This window comes from Triturus cristatus, chromosome 1_2 (assembly GCF_964204655.1).
Source record: "Triturus cristatus chromosome 1_2, aTriCri1.1, whole genome shotgun sequence".
Classification (NCBI taxonomy): Eukaryota; Metazoa; Chordata; class Amphibia; order Caudata; family Salamandridae; genus Triturus; species Triturus cristatus.
In genome coordinates, this window is record NC_140580.1 from 934069116 (window position 1) to 934095989 (window position 26874).

General features: G+C 47.4%; 1 protein-coding gene across 2 annotated transcripts in view; it reads right to left on the reverse strand.

The window, feature by feature from the left end:
• Positions 1 to 9589: 9589 nt before the first annotated feature.
• SRM (spermidine synthase) overlaps positions 9590 to 26874 on the reverse strand; it is a 109720-nt gene continuing 92435 nt past the window's right edge. For both annotated transcript variants that reach the window (XR_014962868.1, XM_085609867.1), the window contains one exon: positions 9590 to 12145. Coding sequence is in view for 1 of the 2 variants with exons in the window: in XM_085609867.1 (XP_085465993.1) it covers positions 12128 to 12145 (18 nt within the window). In the remaining variant the exon portion in view is untranslated. The remainder of the gene's footprint in view (positions 12146 to 26874) is intronic.

The window sequence follows — 26874 nt, forward strand, 5'->3', positions numbered from 1 at the left end:
CTAATTTCAACACCCTTACTAAATCAATGGTTAAAAGTATGGACAAACATTGGGGTATACTTAAGACTGATAAAACGTTGGAAGAATTCACCACTAGAAGACCTTTAGTAACATACAGGAGAACAGAACTTTGAAAAACATGCTCAGTCCTAGTTTCCCCAAAGCCAAGATGCACAATCAGCTATGGAGATACCACAAATGTGGGTGCTGTGGGTTATGTAGATGGGCCGAAGATAAAAAGAAGACTTTTAAGGGTATGGATGGTCAGACATACACAATAAGACAACATTTGAACAGTACATCGAAATTCATAGTGTATGTAATTAGATGCAAATGTGATAGGATATATGTGGGGAGTACCATCCGGACACTAAAAGAAAGGATAGGTGAACATGTTAGAGCCATCACACAAGGGGATGAGAGGTACCCCATGGCCATCCACACAAGTACATGCAGCTCTCAGGGTCCGCATAAGCAGTTTTCTTTCTTTGGAATAGATCAAGTCCAACCGAACCAGAGGGGTGGCAACAAAGAGTTAAGATTACGCCGCATGGAGGCGACTTGGATAACGCACCTTAAAACAGTTGAGAGGGGGTTAAATACAGATCACGAAATGCAATATTTTTTGGCGGACTGAATATATTTAATTGGACATCTGAGCAACCCCAGAAACTTACCACACTTTGAGTCGGGGCACCCACATCTTATTATGATCATCCAATGGGAGAAAGAAATAGCAATTCTAGACACAAGAGTATTGACAAGCTGTACGACAGCGTGGGCCATTACTAATGATATCATTGTTTCTTTACAAAATATGTATGTGATGTAGACAGATGAAAGAGATCGAGAAGGCAGTCTACCGTCTAGGGCTATTGCGGAACTTATACTGATGAGATGTAAACCCCAATGTTCTTTTAATTTCAATTTGTCTCTATGAATATGTTGTAATTCAATGATTGACCCTATTTTGAATGAAACAGGAGTTTTTAACTGTTATAAGGGTTTGACAAACAAGAGGGTTTGGAAGTACATAGTGTGGTATTTTTAACTGCACTCTTTGCTGAGAACCTGCTATGCCTTTTGCTACATTTTATAACTTCAAGACAATTTAGATTCCCTCGTATTTTCATAGATACTCATGCATATAACAGCAGTAACAAACACAAGTGGAGGAACAATAAAGCTTTGGGATACGGGTTGCCGAGTAGGATGCCGTAACACTATACTTCTGGGTAGGGGCGGATCCAACCGAATGTTTGGGTTTTCGCTCTAGTGTTTTGGGCTGGGTACGAGATATACTCGACCAGGATTGGGGGTAAGGAGAGAATTACTTCCGGAATCTTTTGCAACACGCATGGAGTGAGATGAGTTTTTCAGCGCACTCGCCAAGGTAAGAATTTAGAAAGAATAGTTGAGACAAAGGGGGTAAGAAAAATGAATAATATAGAAAAACATGAATTGATACAGCGGTTTTTCATTCATAGAATCCTATAGGGGACAGAGATTTTGTAAGAAACGGGGGAGAAGACACCGTACGAAGCAGTTACGGGACGCTACACCCGACTAAGAATAGGTAAGAAATATCAGATGTGTGAAGATTAGGGGACCAGAGTTTGGTCAACAAGGGAAGGTTGATTTTACTAGGTTTAAAGACGTTACAAGTCTTTTCTGTTTAATGTAGATGGGGACAACACAGGATTTTAATAACAGAGGAAGAACTAGGAAGTAGCCGGGACGGAAGTAGAACCGGTAGAGAGGTGAGTGACCTCTCACTGGCTCCATGACAATTGTGACTTAGGATAAATGGTGTTTTACGAAGAATAGAGAATTAACGTAGCAATCCCCCTTGTCTTATCTTTCTTTCTAGAACGGGATAGATATCGCCCTTTTGAGTACAGGTAGGATACAAGATACCAACCAGATTTTGAGTTTGCCCAACGATACTTAGCCTTTATAAGCATGAATATCACCTGAAGAATTAAAACAATATGAAGATGGGGACTTTTAGTTGGTCTTCAATGTTCACAGGGATTCAGAGTAGAATTTATTTTAGTGTTCCCCTTTATCCGACAGAGTGTTACTTGTTTTTATGTCACAGCTAGTATCATAATAGATGCATACTGGGGATACAATGGGATTATTTGGAATTTGTCACGATCACCCACCAAAGAGTGTTTTGAAAGACGATGGGACCACACCATTGCACACTGTAACAGAATCTTTATGCTGCTGAAAGTTTTTATTGTCTGATGACACAGTCACTAAAATAAGTCACTGGGTGTGCACTACTACATGCAAGTGTTGTACAAATAGAAGTAAGGGATCGGCTGATCCATTACGCAAAAAAAAAAAAAATTGTTGTAGCTCTGAAGAAGTCAGTGGGATATTGCCCACGACGAAACACATATTGGCTGGGCATTACCATATAAAATAAAAGAACAACGGAACACCCAACGACTAATTATTGGACACGTCCGAGGAACTACAATTGTTCATATCATGTTTTTGTGATTTGGATAGGAGTATGAGGGAAACAGAAGTATTATTTCTATTTAAAAAAAAAAACACACTAGCGTTGGCATAGGATAAGTGATACTATTTAAGAGTGGGTCGTGTGAACGATTCCGACAGAGGGTTCAGGGTGTGTATTTCCCTCACCTTTTTGCACCGCACTAACTGCAAGTAGCGATTTACGCACACTCAAGAGGCGGCAGTTCCTACACTTGACATAAAACCACCCCAACGGCGAGTTTAGATATTTTAGGACTGTGGTGTCCTCTGCTGGTTGTGTGTTCCCTGGTGCACCATTTTCGAAATCAGTTAAAAAAAATTATTATCACTATTGTACTGTTGGCCTTCTTGCTTCTTTAAGAACTTCCATTGTTCTGTTCGGCAGTTGGACATGTCCACATTATACATCCTCAGGAGCCATAGTGCAAAGCTGAGTTTACAGTTGCGGGTGAAACCCACCTTGGCCCCTGCATTGTCAGAATGTCCAGTCGTGTTGGCAGTGGCGACACCTCCCTCGGACAGTTCAACTAGGCCAGAGAAACATGCATGCCTGGCTCATTGCAGTGCAATGAGGATGAGAATCATGTTTGCACCTCTATTAGCAGAGGAATCGGAGGGATCAATGGAAAAGCATGTGCAAAATTCCCAGAACATTTGATAGAGCATTCCCCAGCGACTGTGGTTTGGTTACCTGAATGCAAAGTCCATGCATTTTGTGTTTGTAAAAATTCAGGGTAGTATCTGCGGGTTTAGCTCTCACTCGTGGGATGCGGAATGTCGCCTGCTCAGTCTATTTGACTCTGTGTTCTCCTGTTCTGGTACGTGACTTGACAATTGCTTTATGTTCCTTTTGTATTGCTTATGTCCATATTTCCTGTGCTAGACTGGATAGAGCTTGTGATCTCACCCCCTTGCTTGAGGTAAAACATGGTGTAGGGTTGTTGTCCATTTTTATTTGTAACACTTTCTTTTTGACTTCTGATTGGAAGGTCTGGAGGGCTAGAAATGCTGCCTAGAGTTCCAGGATATTTATGCGTTTCACGGTTTCCTCCAGGGCCCGGACGTTCAGCTTATTCATGTGTGCTTGTTAACGTAGTTATGGTAACATAGGAGCTGGTTGACTGAATAGTATGTTTCATCATTGTATCTCCTTGTTTACTCTTTGTTACAACCACTAGATCCACCCAGCTGCATGTTGCCTGTGAATAGTATCTGTGCAGACACATGGATCGATCGATCTCATGTGGAGCCAGGCGTTTGATATGAGAGGTATACATGGTGCTGTCATGCACATGAGTTTCTCTATCATCGTCAATGTCAGAGCTCGCCTTTTCTGGAATAAGCAAACCTGTCCATTTATTGCCTGGATTTTCTTCTCGAAGTGGAAAGCTCTTTTCTGTTTTGAGTCTAGCCTGGCCCCTAGGAAAATCTTTTTCATTTCTAGTATCATGGATGATTTTTCCTTGTTGATGGAGAACCCACGGCTGTAAAGTGTTTCTATGACCATGTCTGTGTTGTCTTTGCATTGATTGATTGATTTGATTTGATTTGATTTTGGGTTTTGTAGAGCGCACAGCTACCCTTAGGCATCCCAGCGCTAGTGAACACAGTCCTGTAGGGTGGGAAGTCATGTGGGGGAGTGCTCAGGGGAAGAGTAGGGTCTTCAGTCTTTTCCTAAATCTGAGGTGGTTTTGTTCCTGCCTCAGGGAGAGTGGGAGGGCATTCCATAGTCTGGGGGCATTGTACGAAAACAGGCGACCACCTGTTCTGGCCTTCCTAATTCTGGGGACTTTTGCCAGGGAGAGGGAGTTGGATCTAAGTTGTCTGCTTGATTGTTGATGGGACACAAGAGGCCTGAGGATGGGAGGGCCTTCATTGTGCAGTATTCTATGGGTAATGCACAGGGTCTTGAAGTTGACCCGTTCCTTGACTGGCAGCCAGTGCAGACTTCTGAGGGCTGGCTTGGCCGAGTTCCTTGCTGCGGTTCCTGTGAGTATTCTTGCCGCCGCATTTTGTGCGCATTGAAGTCTGTGGGCTACAGAGACTGGGGCCCCCAGATATAGGACATTCCCATAGTCCAATCTGGAGTTCACCAGCCCCTGCATCAAGAGCTTCCTGGATTGAGGGGGGAGTAGATGGAGGATCTTTCGTGCCATCTTCATAAGGCCGAAGCACGTTCCCGCAGTTTTCCTCGCTTGTGTTTTAAAACGGAGATCCTGGTCCAGCCATATCCCTAGGCTTTTTACTTCGGATTTTGGGGATGGTGGAGATCCCATGCATGGTGGCCAGGGAAGAGGTGTGGGGATTTTATTTGGGTTTCCTAGGAGGAGTATTTCTGATTTTTCCCCGTTCAGTTTCAACCGGGACTCGCACATCCATTGGTGCACTTTTTCCAGACAGCTAAATAAATTGGTGAGGGCGTTGTCTGATTGGTTGAGGGAAACGACGAGCTGAGTGTCATCGGCGTACATTATTGATTTAATCCCAAAAGGTTTGACAACATCCTCGAGGGGAGCCATGTACACGTTAAAAAGTGTGGGGCTCAGGGAGGACCCCTGGGGCACCCCACACTTGAGTGCCTGAGCCTTGGAGATGGAGTGCCCATCTGTCACTTGAAAAGACCTGTCTTCAAGGAAGGATGAGATCCAGGCTAAAGCGGAATCCGCCACTCCTATCAGTTCAAGACGGTGAACAAGGGTTGCGTGGTCCACCGTGTCGAAGGCGGCACTCAGGTCGAGGAGGATCACTGCCACTGATCCTCCTATGTCTAGTATGCCCCTAGCTTCTTCGACCACGGCTAACAATGCGGTGTCCGTCCCTTGCCCTGGTCTGAAACCTGTCTGGGTTTGGCGGAGGAGATGGTTGGTCTCTAGGAACTCAGAAAGGTGTTGATTCGCTACTCTCTCGGCGATTTTGCTCATCACCGGTAGCAGTGAGATCGGTCTAAAGTTTGATGGGTCTGTGGGGTCAAGATGCGTTTTTTTTATGAGAGCCTTCACAGTGGCTTTTTTCCAGTTTGCTGGGACTGTGCCATGTTCGAAAGAGGCGATCAGGTTGGTGAGAGGAGGGGCTATAGTGGAAGCAACTTGCTTCAATTTACTGATCGGAGCTGGATCCGACGGGGCGCCGCTTTTGACTTTGTGCAGGACGTTGAGAAACGTTTCGGTGGTGATTTGGGGAAAGGAGAGCAACCTCGGGGTGTCTTGGGAGGTCAGGTGGTAAGTGCCTCTTAGTGCAGTTGGCGCCGCCGGGAGGGAGTTGAGGATTTTTTCGATTTTTTTCGAAAAGAATTCGGCCATCTGGTTGCATTTTGTGCCATCCAGGTCTGGCGGTGGAGGGGCTTCCTGTATTTTGGAGAGGAGTTTGACTATCCGATAGGTCTCTTTTGCGGAGTTGGTCGCGGCTGCTATTTGATCCTCAAAGTAGGCGGCCTGTGCCGCTTTTAATGCATTTTTGTAGAGCCTAATGTGGGCTTTGTATCCACTTCTGTCTTCTGTGTTCCAGTGCTTTCTCCATTGGCATTCAATTCGTAGTAACCACGGTAGTTTGGAGGATTTCCTGTTGGGAGGGAGGGCTTTGAGTGGCAGGACTGTATTGAGAGAGTCGCTAATCCAATTATGTAATTGAATTTCGGCTTTGGAGGGGTCGGGATCGATTGTGGGTAGAGTGGAGGACAGAGAGCGTTCCCATAGGTTAGTGTCTAGTTTTTTCCATGGGCGTGACGGGGCCCGGGGGCAAGGAGTATCCGAGATCTTCCCTGGAAGTTGGAATGTGAGAGGAACCAAGAAGTGGTCAGACCAGGGGAGAGGGAGAGGAGTTTGAACAGAGAGTTTGGAGAGGTTAGAGAAGATGGGATCCAATAGGTGTCCTTTCATGTGGGTGGGATCATTACTGAGTAGTTGTAGATTCAGGGAATTAAGATCAGTTTTTAAGTCTGTGGCAAGTTTATTGCCTTGATCATCGAAGTGGAGATTTAAGTCCCCGAGGATTGTAAAGTTTGGCGTCCCGCACGCCAGGGAGGAGATGGCATCAATGAGTGAGTTTCTGAAACTCCCTACCTGTCCTGGCGGACGGTAGATTAACACCCCAGTTAGTGTAGTAGAAGGTGGCAGGTGTAAAGAAAAGAGGACATTTTCACTGTCGAGAATGGGGCTGTCTTTGAATTGACATGCGAGGTTGTCACGATAGATAATCGCGATGCCCCCTCCCGTTCCTGTCGGTCTATTGAGGGTTTTAATGAGGTACTCAGGAGGTAGTGCTTGGATGATGTCCGGGTCGGAGCTCTCGGACAGCCAAGTTTCTGTTAAAAACAGAACGTCCAAGTTTGACTCTGTTAATAGTAGGTTAATTTCAATGTGGTGTTTAGGGAGTGACCTGCAATTCAGCAGGGCCATCTCCAGGCAGGCAGGTTCGGAGTGGGATAAGGGCGTAGCCCTGTAGGCGCAGATAGGGCATCTAAGAAGCTCCTGTTCCGGGGTAATAAGTCTGTTACATCTAGTGTTTAACGGATCTCTGAGTTGGTACAAAATTTCTTGTGAGTATTTGATTCGGGGCGCATCAGAACCGGCCAGGGGTGTGGGCTCTAGGCTCGGTCTGGCGCGGACGGGCGCAGACGGGCTTGCCTTAGGCGCGCCTTCGGCGCGCAAACGGCGCTCCCGCTGCGCTCGTCCGCTGCGCTTCCGCCATAGGCACATTTTATGGAGGTTGATTGAGGGAGGGGAGAGGGGGGTGTGGCCAAACAAGTGGGCGTGGCCTGAGTCCTCGCGCTGCGAGCGTCCGAGGAGTGGAGCAATTTAGGAGTCAGCTGGCAGCGTTAGAGTCCGCTACGTGAGCTGGGTAAAGTGCTCGATTGTTTAGCAGTTGCTGGGTGCTGTGGTGAGTTTTCTAAAAGCTAGCACACGTTATTCAGTGACAGTTTTTAAATTTTAAAAGCAAAAGCAATGCGCTGCGCGCTCTCCCGGCTTCCGCCTCAGGAGTGTGATCAATGGCTACCTGGCGCTTTTATTCAGCGTTTAAGTAGTCGTCTCGGGGGGGCGTGGCCAAACAAGTGGGCGTGGCCTGAGTCCTCGCGCTGCGAGCGTCCGAGGAGTGGAGCAATTTAGGAGTCAGCTGGCAGCGTTAGAGTCCGCTACGTGAGCTGGGTAAAGTGCTCGATTGTTTAGCAGTTGCAGGGTGCTGTGGTGAGTTTTCTAAAAGCTAGCACACGTTATTCAGTGACAGTTTTTAAATTTTAAAAGCAAAAGCAATGCGCTGCGCGCTCTCCCGGCTTCCGCCTCAGGAGTGTGATCAATGGATGGTATGACTTTGCGTTTATCAACCAGTCAGCTAGCTAAGGGTAGACATGGTATCCCTTCTTTCTTAGATGTGCTGCTATTGCGCCCAAGCACTTTGAGACCACAGTGGGTGCCGAGTTTATCCCGAATGGCAGCACATGTGCTGGTAGTGTACATTGTCTACCTTGAATCTTAGGACCTTTGTATATTTTGTTCATTGGCATGAGTAGATATGCATCCTTGAGGTCTATTGTCATGTAATCCACTTTCCCGAGGACTGGAATGACTTCTTCCAATGTGGTCAGCTGGAACTTGGGTTGTTTGATGTCTCTTATAGGTTGTAAGGATATGTCTAATTAGACTGAATACACTCCTTGCCCCCTTTATGTTATTGATAACCTTTTTATTACTTTTTTTCCGTAGGAGGCTGGTTACTGCCTTTCAAAAGTAAATGGTGCCTCTGCTGCTTTGGGGTCGCGCCCTTGTTTTGATGTTGGGCCATGGTTTTAAGAGTTCTATGAAATATTTGTGGTGGATTATATTGAGAATCCACTTGGAGGAGATGTTTTGCCATTCCCTAAGAATTACTCCAATTCTCCGCCCTACTAGTTTTACATGTAGAGGTTGTCGCTCTGCAAAGTCAATTCCCAGTGTATCCAGCACCTCTTGGCGCATGCACTCCCGAGAAAGGGCTACCTTTGCAGTCTGGTATACTGCCATTGTGTCGTGTCCTGTGGCTTAGCTGTTGTGCACCAAACAATGTATGGGGTATTGCTGGCTGTAAGCTGCACCTAGAGGTAATTCTCTACTGTGGAGCAACTCTTCCCCTGAACTGGTCTCCGAACTAAAATGCATCTATGGACTTTGCTGTAACTTGAGGTAGATGAATTTGTCAGGGTGAGGAATCCAGGTAGAGTGAAGGAAGGAGAATGCATGTTTTCTGAATCCTTCAGGGTCATTGAGGTTTTGACCAACTCCGCGAAATATAATGAAGGCAGGGTTTGGCACATAAGCACACTGGCCAAATGTAATTGTAAGAATGTAAAAAAGTGAGAAGGTTTGACTGGTTAGAGTATGAAGTGCTAATATATATGGGAGAAGTCAGTGACTGTTGAATGCTTCAGTCAGAGGGGAATATAGACAAAAAGATTGAGTCTGTTCTGGATTCCACTTATACTGTAGGTGAAGTACCTTTGTCCTGTACGTCTTCTGGTTTAGTTGTGCAGTAGGTGAAGTGTCAGGTACTTTTACTACTGGTAAGTCTCATATGTCTAGCAGCAGCACTTCCTGTGGATGACTACACGTCCCTAAGAGATTATCTGGCCAGTGAAATTATTTTTGCAATCTGCGTTTTAAAGTATATTGTTGTCTCTTCGATTATGAATTAATTTTTATTTTTTGTTTTGGTTTAAGGGAGGGAAGATGTTTGTGTTGGAGTATTCCAGAACCGTAATATGCAAGTATTACATACCTGTGTTTAGAATACGTTATTACAGTAGAATGGTCGCTTTTAACTTCAGAACAGTTCTCCTGGTAGTTGTTGGAGTAGACCTGGGCTGCAATAAATTACTTCAGACGTCCTAATGTGTATCATATGGCCGCAGCTTGCATCAAACATGAAGGATGGAATGCCTGGCACCAGCAAAGAGGAGATTTGGAGTGGCTGGGTGCATGTGTCTGAATAAAACTCCAAATACGAACAATATGGCGTCACAGTTATAGCAGATTGTGGCAATAGCATTATCTCACAGGATATAATCTCATGCTTGGCAAGTGCTGATTAGAACAAAAGACACAATAACTTTCAATTAAGGTCCTTTAATTTCGTGATTCTATGTTATATCCATAATTACATTGACAAAACACAGTGATGCAGGTAAGATTATAGCAAACAGTTAAAAGTAACGAAACATCACTCAGAGGACTGCTCTTGCACATCTCACCTGTTCCCACATTGAGGAACGCTCATGCCCACACCTGTTAAAGCACATCACACTCCTGCACATACACACTGTATCACACCTCACACCTGCCCATACCCAGCTGTAGCACATCTCACTCCCGCTCATACTTGAAGGCTGCCATAGCATAAACTACACTGCCAAGAACAGAGATGCTATCTGGCCTGTACAAAAGCGCCACTCTAGCTCTTTTCTATACCATCTACGCTGAGGTCAGTTCTACAACAACACTTCTCCATGCATTCTCCTAGCTCGAGCAACACTCACCCCTGCTCAAACATGGCAGCGCTCTAGCATACCTCCCTCCTCCCTATGTGTTGCATTAGTACACCACACTCGGACAACATCAAGGACCATGATTAGCATGCCTCACCACCGTCCGTGAGGGACTCTAAAGTCTCAAGCACATATCACCCACACCTGCCTCTGACACAACTCACTCATTTCACACCTGAAGCCCACCCTATGAAACCTCAATTCCTGTGTGATCAAAGCTGCTCTAGTTATCCTCACTCCTCTCTGATGAAAGAAATGTAACATTCATCCCTTTCCCACGTTGAAAGCCGATATAGCACACTCCAACAATCCCCAAACCCAGCTCTAAAACACCTTACACCTGCACCAACCGGCTCCATCTAGCACATTCTAATACTGCCCACAAAGTGACTAATGAACAGCATGAATTCCTACTCATACTCTGCTCTAGTGCACCCATTCCTGCCCACAATAAAGGCTGCTCTAGAACACCCTCAATCTTCTAAATTGCCTCACACTCTGGTTCCCAACCTATGATTTGTAAACAGGCATGAACTAAGTGAGGTGATAAACAAAACAACAAATATCAGAAAAACAACAGGCTTTCAGAAAGAGTTGCTCCCACACACAGCATAGTATTTTAATAAGACACAGCAGTATTATACATGTACATTCACCAAGAGGTATGTGTCACTGCTCAGATGAAGACCGACCCGGTGCTGAAGAAACATCTGCATTCCCTTCTCGCAGTAAGCCACCCCACAACCAAAGAGAGAGGAGACAGGGGCCGTGTCTTGATCTAAAGAGGTCACCCCAAGGGGGACCGAGAGGTATATTTTGGAGTGAAGGCATTGTCTAGTAAAGAGGGATATCAGAGGAGAGCCCAGAGTTAAAGTCTTGCCTCAGATGCTTGGCACACTCATCTTGAAAGGTGAAGGATGAGGTGGTGGAGAGAAGAGAGTTATCTCACATGAATGGAACATAGTTACTTAACAGAAAAATGCATCTTCCTCAAGGGCTATGATCATGCAAATCTCACCCAAGGGACCATCATTCCATTAAACTGGAATCACGCTCCAGATAAGTAGGAGGTTTTGCATTGGGATTTACGCAAAAGCCTTTTGCTTTTGGCTAAGCTGGGATGACTCCCCACTGAAATAACAGACATCAAATACAGTTGAATGATCAGAAGTGTTGTATCTGCATTTTCTTCATGGTAAAGAGTTGGTGAAACATTTTTACGTGGATAGGTTTCCTCCAGGTGTGCATGTACTGGTGGTTAACAGGAGGTGAGAGGGGGTGGGGGAAACATAGGACATTTATATTGTGTACACCTTATCCAAGTGACTTCCAGGTGCGCAGGTTTTGGGTGAGGGGGCTGGATGAAGAGGGCAGGGGTGAGAGAGACAAAGCACTGGGGTGACTCAGTGCTCTGTGTGTGAGGTCTGTAAATAGGAGATCAGGACAGACAGAAGGACTAAATTGAAAGCATGTGGGACATATTATAAATATCAGAGTACACTGAAAGGAAGTGAATGAGACTGAAATGTAGTGGGAAAACAAGCAACTTGTTATGAATGTCTAATAGGAAGGGGTGACAGGGGGTGAAATTTGGCAGACCAAGACCTGGTGTGGACACCTGTGCATTGAAAATAGATAAACAGAGAGAGGCATTGGGAGAAGAATTAGCCTCCATCCTTTGGTTCCAATTCATGATTTTAGGGACTCAGAGGCCAGACTTAAAGCTCCTTTAAAGTCGGAGTGGTACCAACAGGCTAACTACATTTGGCAGTTTTTTTTGTTTTACAGAAAGGACAGGCTAGATACGAACAAAGAAAGACGAAGAAACAGGACAGAGTTTCAGAGTCCCTAGCTGATTTCCCTGATGATGCACCACCATATACCCCTAACAGACCTGCAATATTGCAGTTCACATCCTGGACGCCTTAGTCATTAGGTGGACCGGTATCACACAAGGATGGTGGCCGGTTCGGAGAGCATCAGTTCTTCTCTCAGAGAAGTCCATGAGCATCAGCAAGTTGTATGTTTTCTTTTAAAAACCATGATTATTCATAAAAGCACTGAAAGTCTGTTCCCTGGGAAGGCGCTTGTCCAGTCTTCTCCTCACACATCGCTGAGCGCCTGAAGAGAGAAAACCCAAGAGAACAGGGAGAAAACATGTGAGAAAAGGAAATGCCTTGAAGTATAATTCAGCAGATGCACAATATTACAAATGCAATTTAGGCTTTAATACTAGAGTAATCCTTACATCAGCCATACAAATGTGTACATTCAGTTAGCAGGTATACCACAGGAATAGTTTCTAAATTCTGCATAAAAGCACAACTGTCAGTTCCCAGGCATGCATGTTTCTAATATGGACCCCCTTCAAGCGAGACCACGTCAGGATAGTAGTGACCGCAAAAATATCAACCATAGCGTAAGACTTACAGCGATATGGGATATTTACAGCCTAGCTGCTCAACGGAGCGTTGTACAGCCTCATGAGGTAAATACCCAGGGAAGGGACTTACAATACGATACCCCCTGCAACTGCAGCAATTAAAGGAAAGAGCAAAAACAGGGGCAGTAAGCCCTCCAGCACACCAAATTAACCCAAACTACCACCACATAGCTCACCAAACCCCATCCTGTGAACAGCACAGATTAACTGGCCCCCTAACTTCCTGTTTTTTTATCATAGAGGAGTAAGAGTGAGGCGAGTGAGATCAAGAGGAATACTGAATGGTACGAGAGCAAGAACCCTAAAAAATAAACAAAACCAGACCAAACACTCCAACAGGGAGAATGAGAACCGGCCCTTTGGGAACCGAAGGTGGAACGCGGGTACATGGAATCAAGGGAACTGGGGATACAGGGCCAGGTAGATCCCTGCTTAGAAAGGATTAGGCCCTCCGCCAGCATAATTACCCACCAAACAAATAGGAAAGGCAGTGACAAACCCATGCAGTGTTGGGTCCGGCGAGACCTCAAATAGCAGGCTGCACTTCCACATCAGACTCTAGTTTGCAGGAGTGTCAAAAGAGCCGCACCAGCACTGCTCTGACTGGTGGAGAGAAAAGAGATGATGCATATTTATCCAGCCTAAATGACTACCCTTTGTTCTGACAAAAAAAAATAAAAAAAAATCGACAAGTCCCAGAGTTCGATTACCAAAAAACAAAGTTTGAAGGGAAAAAAGTAATCTGAGAGGCTATCATTTGACCCGGAAGAACTGTACTTAAAAAGGCTGCATTTATCTTTTCACTTCAAAGTGCTTCTCCAGCAGCAAGTGGCCATAGCAGAGATGGAGCTAAAACCACTGGCTGGTGGGAATTGGCGATTGCGTAATTGGCTGATGTGATGCTTCTGGCGTCAGAGATCCACATAAAGGCAAGCGAGGGAGTCTCCACTGATAGGGGGGTATAATAAGACTCCATCTTTCACCACGCCCAGCTCCATTACCTATCTGAGACAAGAGCACAGCGCCTCTCTAGAGCACTGAGCGAGGTATGTCCAAGCACTGCAAGTTACTTCACCATGCCTTCTTAAGATCATGCTCTGATGGGTCTTAAAAACGCTTAATTTAGGAACGAGAGATTGATTTGAGAACAAAGTTGGGGATAAATGAAAGTTGTTTTACGAAATTACACATACTTTGTGTGCATACACAAATCACACGAACAAGAGTATTTTGCATCCAGACCACAGTTCTCAGGCAGCTATACGGAGGACACTGTATAATTGTGTTGGGGCTGTGTTGCGGTATCCGTCACCTCACGTGTCATCAATAGGTAGTCTTGAAATGGTTGCCAAATGTCTAGTGGCCTAGCTGCCGGTGGTTGCAGTTAAGCGTATGTATCACTATTAGTGTTGCAATATGTCATGCTCTGTAGCCATGTCTGTAACGTAGGGGCAAGCTTACCACCCCAGTTAATGGCAATTTCACGCTTAGCCATGAGGAGTGCAATTGCGACGAATCGTCGTTTGGACTTGGGGAGGTTATATATACCCGAGTAATGCCATAAAGGGTGTGGGTGCAACCTCCATCTCGACCATACGGGATATTTCTACAAAGACTGCCCGCCAATAGCCCTCTATCTTGGCACAAGTCCATATAATGTGTGCGAAATCGGCTTCTGGGGAGCCACATCTCAGACATGCGTGCGGACGAGTGGGATCTATGTGATGCATTTTACTAGGAGTCATATACGCTCTCCACAGAAATTTAAAATGTAACTGCTTATGCCGATGATTGGGGGAGGCACGGCGTATTTGAGTGCAGCACCGGCCCCACTGTGTGTCCGTGATTGGATGTCCATGGTCACGTTCCCATGCCGCCCTCACCCCGGCATCCCGGCCAGGAAGCATAGCAACCACTGCCTTGTACATTCTTGCCATGAGATGACTACCATCCTCATCCTTAATAACCCCAGTCAATATTGGAAAGTCTGGTGGTTCTAATGGGTAACTGAACATATTTGCACGCAGTGCCCTCTTTATTCTGGGCAACACAAAATTGTCCATTACTATGGCATCACTGAAAACCGGGATCCTCCGTGCGCAAGAAAACGTGACCCTTGGGGAAAAGGTCACCAAATGTCACTAAATTAAATTTGGCCAGTGTACGCTTCACTAAACCTTCCTGCAATATAGGGATCCAGCCATTCCCTGCTAACGGCAATGCGGGTGAGTATAGTACATAGGATCCGTCAACGTTTTCAGTTTGTGCCATGCCCAGCTAGTCGTGGATAATGTTTGAATATCGTGTGGGTCTCGTGGAAACCCAACCGGAAGTAAGGTATTTAATGGCGCTGGCAGCGCAAGATCTGCTTCCGGTCTGTGGTATGGGATCCTAACATCGACGTGATACCATTGTCGGGCGAAGCTGGCCTGTGCTACCAGGTAATAAACCCAAAAATTCGGAACCCCAAACCCACGCTTCTCATATGGGCGCATTAGCGTGTCCCAGCTCATGCGGAGTTCCCTCCCCCCCCACACTAGTCGTAACAACAGCGTACGAAGTTCTGAAAAAATAAAAATTATTATACAATGGGATAGGAATATTTTGGAAAAGGTACAGGCATTTTGGAAGGACCACCATCTTTATTATAGCTATTCTACCAGCCATTGATAAGGGCAAAGACCGCCAACGCTCTACGTTACGCCCTAATTTTTCCATTACCACACCACAGTTCAACAGCAGAATACGATCTTTCTCCCTATGAAGAAAAACTCCAAAGTATTTCACAGACTCATCGCACCTTGTCAGTGGATACTCCACTATTCTGTCACAGGGCGCTGCCATCAGAGGGAAGACTTCTGATTTTTCCCAGTTGATATGCAAACCTGACAGGGGGTCATACCTTGTCACTTCTCAAAGGAGTGGCGTCAAATTATCATCTGGGTGTCTCACATACAAGATGATGTCGTCGGTATAGAGTGTAATGAGCAGGGGTCCTGTATTAAATTGAAGCCGCCGATGGCTGTGTTTATCCTGCAAATGCCACACCAACTGGTGAAGTGCAATCATGAGCAACAGTGGAGAGAGTGGGCACCCCTGTTGTGTACCCCCAGTGATTCTAAACTCATCAGTCAGTGTTCCATTGAGACGGATGCGCGCCGTGGGTAATGTATACAATAATTTAACCACCGCCAGGTATCGCTCTGGCACCCCAGATCATCTTGGGGTTCTGGCCACAGAGGTGGGTATTTTGGTACACCAATACACACTAAGGTCCTGGTTTCCTGCGCATAGTTCTGTATATGTGCAGAATCCCTGCAACAAATGTAGCATAGAAAAAGAGCCATTCAAGTGAATCAAAAGCATTTTCCGCATCGAGCAGTACAGCGGCTGCTGGAACCGTGGGTGCTATTCTATGTAGTGTGGCAAACAAGGTACAGAGGTTAAGTGCTGTAGACTTATGGGGAATGAAGCCAGATTGTGCCGGCGAAATCAATTTCTCAATAAGTGCAAGCCGAGTTGCCAATATCCTGGCTAAAATCTTATTGTCAAAGTTTAGAAGCGACAATGGCCGGTACGAACTGCAATACCGCGTATCCTTCCCAGGCTTTGGCTGCAAAGTTATGACTGCCTCCCTTAGAGTGAGCCGAAGCACCTCTGCCTCCACTGCCTATTGATACATATCAATGAGGTACAATTATAGCCTTATATTTCTTATAGTAACACCCTGTAAATCCCTCAACCTCGGGTGCCTTAGAGCCATCCAGCGCATCAATAGCCTCACTAATTTCATCTTCCGAGAAGGGCTCAGCCAGGAACTCCTGATGCGCCTTTTTCATCCACAACAGCGCTATCTCATCCAGATACTCATTATAGTCCGCAGGCCACCCAGGGCTCCAGAGAAGAGTATAATGTGGTGTAGTACCTAAGCACCTCCTAAAGGATTTCCAAATTGCCAGTTATACGCGCCCCCCCCATGGTCTACTAGTTCCGCTATGTAAGTTGGTCTACTAGACTGTTGCATTAATCTAGCGAAGGTTCTACCTGACCGCTCTCTCTCTCCCCGTACTGTCTGGCAACTGCATACTTTCCGAGGTAGTGGGCTACACGCTCTGCCGCTTCCCGAAATCCAGTCAATAGCATTGCACGGCGCTGCAAATCGAGGGGGGGGGAACGGGGGGGGCTACAGTAGTTGCCTTAATACGATCTGAGTCCATTAGCTGCCCTTCTATTTTTTCCAATGTTCATCGTAGATCTCCAAGTACCCCAGCACTTTTGGATATACAGAACCCTCTTATGTACGCCTTAAAGGCTTCCCATAGTACAGCCTTGGAATCCACTGATCCCTCGTTCAAAGAGAAGTGTTCTGTCACCGCCTCCCCAAGTTGAATCTTAAAAACGGTGTCTCTTAGTGCCATATCAGGGAACCTTCATGGAAGCTCTACCCCCCCCTAGACCTGGGGACTTTCAACTTGACCATAACTAGAGCATGGTCAGACAGTGTCCACGAGAAGTGACTAACAGTATCTATCCACAGCGCCACCCCTTCAGAAAGACACTAATAATCCAGGCGTGTCCAAGTGTCGTGGGGCGCAGAATAGGGAGTGTAACCATCTCGGTCCATACAGTGAAATCTCCAGGCATCCACTAAACCAAACCTGCCCGTCCATACAGTGAAATCTCCAGGCATCCACTAAACCAAACCTGCCCATGGCGTCTAGTACTGAGCGCCTAGACCTGGGCTTGGTATCTATCGTGTGTGCTGTGCTATCTCGCAGCGGGTCAAGCAATAGGTTAAAATCCCCACCAAAATATATGTAATATGCCCCCATACGTTCTATGTTGGTGTGAACAGTGTCAAAGAAGTCGGGGCCATCAACATTCGGTGCATATATGTTAACAAACAATACAGAGTGCTCGAACATACATCCCTTAACCAGCAGGAAACGCCCACCAGGATCCTAGCTTACCTCCATTTCCTGGAACGGTACCCGCCTATGTATCAATATTGCAACTCCATGAGCGTACAAGCTATATCCGGCAAAATACCTGTGTGTCCCCCAGTTTGATGCCAGGGGTGTCTTAACAGATTATTCTAAATGTGTTTCTTGTATGAAAGCAATGTCCACCTGGTGTCGTTGCAAATAGTTGGTCACTTGTTTACATTTACGAGCATTATTTAGGCCTCCAACATTTCAGGAAATTATTACAATATTGGCTTCTGCCAGCACCCTGTTAGCCATAACCTACTTCCTGCCTATTCAACCTGACAAGACCCAGGTGCTTATGTCTATACTGTAATTGCAAATTGCAAATAAACCATGTTATGTACTTCTGCCCACACACCCCATGTCCCCCCTCCCACTACCTATCCCCTTTACCCAACTTTAGGGGGAAAACCCATCTCCATGGAACAATAGTTGAAAACAAATGCAAGCAAGGTGGTCAAATAAAACCATTATGATATTGCATCAAATCAAACAGGTGCATCCGCACTAGGGGGTGACAACGCTACGTTGCTTCGCCATGTTCTTGGCACATGTGTGTCTGACTATATAGGTATGCTTCGTCCCAGGTGGCAAACCCACGAAACTAAGCAAAAACAAGAAGGAGACCTAACTTGCCCCGCAAACATTCCCACAGTCACTAGCACATTAATAGGTGAAAGCTGATATTAGCGTCAGTTAACTGCCGGTAAAAAGATCAGCACTGGCTCCGGAATCCGGTATGTCCTGCGACTGCTGTGAGGATGGTGATCCACGCTGTCTGTCTGATTTGGAGTATTTTGGGCAAAACTCCTGAGCATCATGGGGAGAGTCAAAGATTCGCGTTCGACCATCAACATCAACATCAACATTCAACCTTGCGGGGTATAACATTCCATACCGAAGTCCCAATTTCCGGAGATTCGCCTTTAACCCTGCGTACTTGCGGTGCGCTTCCTGCACCATCGCAGTGAAATCTGGATACATGGAGATGGAGGACCCCTGCCAAGCCAGTTGTCCCTTTTCACGTGCCATCCGTAGAGCAGTGTCCCTGAAGTTCAGCAGGCGGGCTATGATTGGTCTTGGCGGGCCACCGCCCACCAAAAAGATCCGTGAAGAGTGCTTCCACAAAACGGTCCAGCCGCCCAGTATTGGTGGTTTCGGGCACCCCCACTATTCAAACGTTGTTGCGCCACCCCCTCGCCTCCAAATCTTCATTTTTGATGGCGACTACTTTAAGAAGCTTCTCCATTCTGTCAAACTTTTTGGTGGTCTTTGCGGGGCCATCTTTTAAGTCGGAAATTCTGCCATCAGTCATGTTTAGGCGCCAGTCATGTTGATTGAGTCTAGCACCCATGGACTCCAGCCTCTTATCCAGAACGTCAAAGCGAGTGTCTAGCGCCCTGAAGCCTGCCCGAAGTTCTAACAGCATGGTATCTGGGCCCGCCACTTCCGCTGTGTGCGACACTCCACTTTCCGCCGTGTGCGACACTCCACTTTCCGCCATGCTGACATGCTGCATAGTCATGTTGGTTACAGGTGTTTTGAAGGACAGGGTAGTTTGCTTGGGGTCCTTACGACCCATGCCAACATCCAATGCTTCGTAATGATCAGTCTCGTGGTGCCAGTTTTTCTCAGGAGCACTCTGCAACGACAACGCACCCATCTAGGGCAAACTTAAGTCACAGGGCAGTTCCACACACCATTGTTATCCATGAAGTCGTGTGTGGCGCAGTGGATAATATGCAGTTACAAAATTGTTGTGGTACACTTGGCACACTGGTTAACTTCACATTGCTGTGTACCTTACATCAAGCCCAGCGTGTACATCCCGCTGTCTCTGCGGCTACCAGTGGGAAGGGGTTGATATGCTCACAGTCAAAGGGGGTCTTGGGGGGCAGCCGAACGTAGTGAGGTCTGCCTCCCGGGCAGTTTGGGAGGGGTCTGGGCTGGCCGGATCGGCCATTTTATGGTTTGGGGTTTTTCGGGGTGTAGCTCAATTGTAGCCCAATTATAGCCCAAGTACCCATATGCTTATATAATCCTATGAGGGGATTTGCCAGCCACCATTTTAGGTTTTGGTGACCTGGTGGCTGGCAGCTCGGTAGCTAGTAATAGTTTTCTTAAGTGTTTAGTTAGCTGTTTTCGTGGCTGTTTAATTAGCTGTGTTTAGCGAGTTAGGCATAATTATGCGGGATTATAAGGTCTTGGAGGTGGTGCGCCTGCTGAGTGAGGCAAGCCCCCTTTGATGTATTGATCCCTTCAGCTGCGGAGCTTTCACGCCCTCCTGGGCGTGCTTTTGGAGGGGGTGGCAGACGCCGTCTCGGCCTGCACGTCCCCTAGGCAGGCGAGAAGAAAAGCGGTGAATTTTAGGGGCCGCTCTAAGGCCTGAAGAGCGGCCCCTTTCTCCCCAGACGCGCCGGAGCCTTGTGCACATTTCGAGGCTCCGGCGAGAGTGTGCAAGGGCGGTTTTGGGAAGTAAAGGGGGTATACCAGTTGGGTTAGGCAGGGTGAGGGCCAGAGGGATTTAGAAGGGGAACTTGGGTTTGGGGAGTGGAGAGAGGCGGAAGGTAGAGGGAGTTTGGGCAAGGCCAGGGCTCAAATGGATGTTGGGGGAAGAGGAGGGGATCCCGGGGGATTGGGAGACGGCCGGGCAGTAGCAATGCCTGGGAAGAGCTAGATATGGAATGAGGAGGTGAGGGCCATTAGTAGAGTGGGTCAAGTGGATGCACATCTTGCACAGGGAGGGTCAGTTGGTTTGGAGGGCAAAGGTTTAATTTGAGAAGAGGGGGCAAGGGGGGCGAAGGCGTTGGCAGCAGAAAGCTTGGTGGGGGGGCTCAGGGGACAGGCCTTGACCAGGACCAGACAGGGTTAGACATGGCTGGGCTGGAATGGAATGAGGGGAGGAGGGGGGGCGTTGAGTGACAGGGAAGTAGGTGATTTGTTTAAGGTAGGGCGTCAGTGGGCAGAGAAGATTTTGGGCTTAAATAGGAAAAGGAGAAGGAAGACCGGGGATGAGTATCAGAAGCCCGGCACACCAGACCAATCATATTGCAGGGCGAGGACTCGCATCCGGGTGCGGACTTGGCAGAGCTGGGTGCGGCTTACTGGCGCCAAGGAGAAGGGAGGGTGGAGCCTCGCGCGGCGTACCAGTTAGCATCGGGTGATCCCGGCGCGGCCAGCACATGTAGGCCCGAGCGGTCTCACTGGCCCCAACACCTGATGGACCTCAGCTATCTGCAGGACGGAAAACCAGCAGGAGAACGCAGTCAAAGGACTCAGCGGTTTACCAGAGGGTGCGGAATTAGATTTCGATGAGGAGAGCCTTGAGGAAGGCGTGCTTAGAGATGATTTAGATGGGGTGGGGAGGGATAAGAGTAATGCCTCTCAGAGTGTTTTTCAGGTTTCCAGAGGAGAGTCAGAGCCTACGGCAAGGCTAACCAAGTTGGGATCGACCACGGAGCCACTGGCAAGGCAGACTGCAGCAACACGGGCACCCTCCTTAGAGCCAGGTAAAACATATGGAAAGAGGGAGGGGCTGGTAATGGACTCCATGGGGACGAGAGGAGAGGGGATTTCGGGGGGAAAGAGGGTAGGTTGCGCAAGGGCAAGTATGTTTTAGACATAGGGGTGGGTACCGAGGAGGAAGGTAAGAAGGATCCGGCCAAGCCAGTGATTAGCAACGGCGCAGCGAAATCCGATAAGGGAAGAAACCAGCGGAGATAATAAAGATAAGCTTGAAAGTAAAGAGTTGTAGATTAAGAGACTCCCTTATATGGGAGTGACTCTGCCATTGGGGGCACATTTGATGCTGGCGACTAAAGAGCGCATACGCAAAGGTGAATAAGTTGAAATGCTGAAATTATTGCACAGGGAAGTGCACGCATAAGAAGGGTCTAAAGAAGAGCATTGCGAGCTGGCTAAGCGGCCAAGGGTTCCTCTGACCATAGAGAACTGGACAGTAGCTTTCCTGATTTATGTTGGTGTTTACGGGGAGAAATTCCCGGAACACTGCGTAGCAGTATTCAAGTATGTGGAGGTCATTCGCAAAGCGCAGATTACAGGGGGGTTATGCATGGGCATAATTCGATGAGGAATTCAGGGCCCGTATGGCCTGGGATACGGAGGCAAAAATGGGGGGGGGGGGAACTTGACACGGATTATGGCAGCACATGATTGGGGCTTCCAGGGGCATGGGGGGCCTGCTGGGATTTCAATAAAGGGCGGTGCACATGCATATTTTGCAGATTTTGCCATGAGTGCTCAAAATTCAGAGGGGAAACATCCCTTGATCAACTGTTTTGGGGGTAGGAAGGGTTTTCAGCAAGGGGGGCAGCAGTAGCAGCGGGGGGGGGGCATCACAGGGGGACAGCAGTAGCAGCATTTTTCGGGGTCAATGGGAGCTAAGGGTTTTCGGGGACAAAAGGCTCATACGCCCGTTAAAGCAGATGAATTGGAGGCAGCCTTACAGAGTTGTGACGGCCAGAAGGCTTCAGAAGATCTAAGGGAAAGGTTCAAAGTGGGGTTTTCATTTGGGGTATGCAGCGCCTAGACACAGGCTTTGGTAGAGAAATTAGACAAAGAGGTGAGGAAAGAGAGAATGGCGGGCCCTTTCCCATTTTGGCCTCTGGACAACTTGATTGGGTCACCAATTGGGGTGGTGCCCAAGAAAGATCTCGGACAATTCAGGCTTATTTAGCATTTATCATGGCCAGAAGGGTGTTCGGTGAATGATTTTCTTGATGAAAAGGAAGCTACTGTTTTATACTTGTCAGTTGATGTGACCATGTCACTGGTAGTGACGGCGGGCGCACCGGCGGAAAGGCCAAATGCAACATAAAATCGGCTTTCCGGTTGCTCCAGTCCATCCAGATGATTGGGATGTTCTGTGTATCCATTTCAATGGTAAATGGTATGTGGACAAGGCATTACCGATGGGCATTGTTTGAGTGTTTTAGCACCTTTCTGCAGTGGTTGTTTTAAAACAAGACGGGGCACATATTAGCGACCCATTACTTGGATGTTTTTTTCTTTGTTGGAACCTCTTGCTCCACAGAGTGCCAGGAGGCCCTGGAAAACTTCAAAGAGCTGACGGAGGATTTGGGAGTGCCATTTTGGCACACGAAAAGACGATGGGCCCCAGCACGGCACTGTCTTTTCTTGGAATTGAGATGGACTCCATAAAAATGCAAGCCCGGTTGCCGGGTGATAAAAGGGATAAAATGCTGGAATTGCTTAACGCCATGCTGGCACAGGAAAAAGTAATGGTCAAAGAGGCCTTGCTAGGGCATCTCATTTTTGCACGTAGGGTAGTGAGAGTAGGGAGAACTTTTAGCAGGAGGCTAGTGAGGGCATCAGCGGGTAACAGATTGCCTCATCATCATGGGCCTTTCTCTGCAGGCGTAAAAGAAGATTTGAGAATGTGACAAGTTTTTCTGCAAATTTTCAATGGCATTACACTGGCACGGGAGGGCGATCTCATTTGGGATGTGCAGATATTTTCAGATGCTGCAGGCACCAAAGGTTTTGGCCTCTACTGGCAGGGGAAGTGGTGTGCCGAGCAGTGGCCGACAGAATGGAAGGAAGGGGGTAGGTCCATTGCATTTCTGGAGTTCTTCTCCTTAGTTGTGGCAGTGACACTATGAGGTAGTCAGCTTGCGCATAGGAAGGTGACTTTTAGAGTTGATAGTAGGGCAGTTGTAGAGATTGTGAACAGTCAGTCAGCAAGGGACGAACAAGTGTTACAGTTGCTGAGGGTTTTGTCCTAGGTTGTTTGCGTCATGATATAGCGTTTGGAGCACTGCACGTCCCAGGTGTGGACAATGACATAGCAAATGCTTTTTCGCGTTCGCTGGGGGGGAGATTCTGTGGGTTGGCCAAGGACGCCAACAATACCCCGATGCCCATGCCGCAGCAGTTGTGGTACGTAGGCAACACAAGATGCTACAACTGGTGGTAGGATCACTGGCTAAGTCTACTAGGATAGCCTATAATCTAGCATGGAAGCAGTTTTGCTGTCAGGTGCCCAGCGGCGCTCGAATGAGTTACAGCGGATGGACGATGTGATTCAGTTTATCCTGGATATGATTGGAAAAGGCTTACCCAGGGTGTCAATTGCAAGGAAATTAGCAGGAATTGCATTCATGGGTAAATTGCTCTGGGATTACATGCCTTCAGCGGGTGAATTGGGCTCAAGGATGCTGGAAGGGTGGGCCAGTGAGCGTGGCCAGCTGAATACAGTCAGGAGACCCTTGTCATGGCACTTGCTGAGCAGCGTAATACAGAATTTGCCTAGGATTTGCACCGACGCCTTTGAGTCATGCCTGTTTTCCACATTGATGGTGGATTTTTTTGGTGCCTTTAGAGTGTCTGAGTTGTTAGGGGACAGAAGGGGTGGGGGGGATCGGGTGGGAAGATGTGGTCTTGCGCGATGCTGGTATACATATATGGCTAAAAAAGTCCAAAAGGGATCAGAAGGGCAAGGGAAAACGGGTGTTGTTGCAGGCTCCATTGTCTAAGCTTACTTGCCCTTATAGATGGGGCTTCACTGGCGAGCAGCATCCAAGGATATCGGGGACTCGGTTTTTGTGCATGCGAATGGGAAAAAAGAGTTACAGCCTTCCAACTGCTAGCGGTGCTGAGGAAGGCACTGAAGGAATTGGGCATACACGGTGCAGGTATTGGGGACACACTCTTTCTGGATTAGGGCAGGATCTGAGGCAAGCAATGGAGGGTGGGGACAGGGTGATATCATGCGCTTGGGGCGGTGATCCTCAGATTGTTATAAGGGATACTTGCGCAGCAGGGATAAGGAATTTAGCGCAGTTGTTACAATGCACAAGTTCACGCAATGTTTCTCGTTTCAGGTTCGGTGGCTGGCCCCCCTTTCGTTGGAAATGTCAATCTGGGTTGTGGGACACTCCTTTGTGAAGTGGGCGTAGGTACAAGCACGAGAAAGTTATTTTGGACAGAATCTTGGTTTTAATAATAAACTGTTTAAAGTGTTATGGAAAGGAAAAGGGAGAATGTTTTGGAAGGAGCAGATTCTGTGTCTTAACGGTCTGCTAGTTGGGGGTTGGTGTCTGGACATTTTGGTCGTACATTTGGGTGGACACGATATGTGAAAAGAGAAGGGCATAGTCCTGAGGGCACACATGAAGAGGGACTTAGCACTTATTAAGCAACAGTGGTCAGGATGTTTTGTGCTATGGACTGCGTTGTGCCCCGCCCGGTCTGGCGGGGGTAGTTAATCCAGGAGCAGTGGACAGAGCCAGGAAGAAGCTTAATACAGAGATGTCTCGTTTTTGCAGGGAATTGAGTTTTGGTAGAATTGTGCACAGTGACATTCGTTTTGATGCAGTGAAATTTTTGGGAGGAGACAGGGTCCACTTGTCAAGGCTGGGGATGGACCTTTATTTGTTGGAAATTAGGGAGGTGTTTGCCAGAACGTTAAATGTTGCGAGCCACCCTAGAAAGTAAGAGGCCTATAGGACGGGGGGAAGAAAAAAGGGGGCTAGGCAGTAGTGGCCGTCACCCCCCTTTTTCCTGGCTGGCGGGGTTTTAAAAAGTTGGCCAGGGCTGGCACAGGTTTTTCGTTATGTATTGGAAGTTTGTGAGCAGGAAAAGGGTAGGCATGTAGTCGAAGTTTCAGGATAGACGTTTGTTAGTTGCAGGAAGGCAGGTAGGGAACGGGGTGTCATTGGGGGGAAAAGTTTCAACTGCAATACTGTGTAATGCTGTTGTTATTTTAATGCCATGGTGGGGGAACTTTTGAGGGGATCGTGGGGGCGGGGGGGGGGATCAGGGATCAGCTATTTGATGTACAGCGAGGCTTTAGTTTTGTAAGGCAGTTGCCAGTTGGTTATTTTGTAATATGCACCTGTTTCAATAAAGCAGCCTTTTTCACACACAAAATGGGTCTCGGTTTGGCTTGCCCCCCTCCCTCCCAATCCAAGATCACTGAGCTGCTCGCCGCTCACCCGGGACACCAGGCGTGCCCGACTTCAATCACCATAGGGAATCTTTTCTTTAGGGGCATCCAGGCCCCGGTTTCTCCAAGGACCTGCCGTCATTTATCAATATGGGGAGGGAGGGGGCCATAGTGCCGGCACATCAGAGGCCGCAGACGCAGGGGGGGCACTGCGTGAGTCCCGCAGCGCTCGGCCCAATGGCCGGTCCCCAGGCTCACCCGAGGCCCCTGTCGCCACGGGGCATCCAGGGAACGTCTGCGGGAGCATTTAATTAGATTAATGGGTCTCTCTGTGGGCCCCCACCGCAATCACTCACCCCGTCAGCGTCGCGCTGCCAAAACGCATCACAGCCTCCGTTGACCTTGACCTGACACACCGGCCCAGCTCACTCTTGTCCCCCGGTTTCAGGCAGGATGGTAGGCCGCGTCACGCCCGCTCATATCTCTTCAGTGCCGAACCGCACTGCACCCGCATTCCGCAGTTGCCGAGCTGGCAACCCCTCCACCTCTTCCTACAGCACGGCCGTACACAGCAGCACCGCCAAGGACACCAGGGAGGACATTTTCTAAAGGGAGAGCGGTGGAGCTGCAAGCCTACGCGGCCATTGCGGTCGGCGGCTTGGCCACGTCCCAAATGTGCCGATCCTTTACTAATTCAGCATGCTTTAGATTAGTTTTAGTAAAGTTTTCAAAGAACAGGTTCATAAGTAGAATGATTCAGTAATGGTATGGTTATTAAATAACCTAAAATAGTTCCAATTAATATCAATTTTAAGTGTGGGTTTCAACATGTAGCTGTCAAACAGGCTTGAGACCTGGTCATTCACCTGCTGGCTCAACCCTGTGAAAAATTCAACATTTCCTACCTAAGGCTATTTGGGTGTATCCTCCCATCTCCACTCCAGTGCTTGCATTAAACAGCATGAAGGGCTATTTTACAGTTGTCACTGCCCTCTGTCTGTTCCGGTCAGCTCCCTCCCTTGTGTGTCACTCTCATGTGCTAATGCAGCATGCGTTAGCACAAAAAAACCCAGATCTACTGGCTTTCAGAATGCTTGCTGAAATTGCCTTTGCAGATATAAAAAAGGCTACAAACAATTATCAACTGCTGTCCAGCTGATGAGAATCCCTTACGGCTTCAGGGATAAAAGGTAGCATCCCTAGAACCACATTTTTAAAATGTCTTTAAGCTAAATTGAAAGGGTACTGTTTCATTCTCAAGAAAAAGTATAAGTATTCCAATCAAGTTCTTGTTTGCATGGGATCGTTTATTAAAAGGTTCTCTTTCAAATTAGACACGCGGGGCCTTTTTATTACAGCCTTGCAATGTTCAATTTTGTTGAATTATTTAATTTTGCCAATCATGTTTTCCAAGTAAGATGACTTACCCTTACATACTACCTAAATGAGAGCGTAAAAGTCCTTCTACATATTCCTCCTCTGCAAAGGAAAC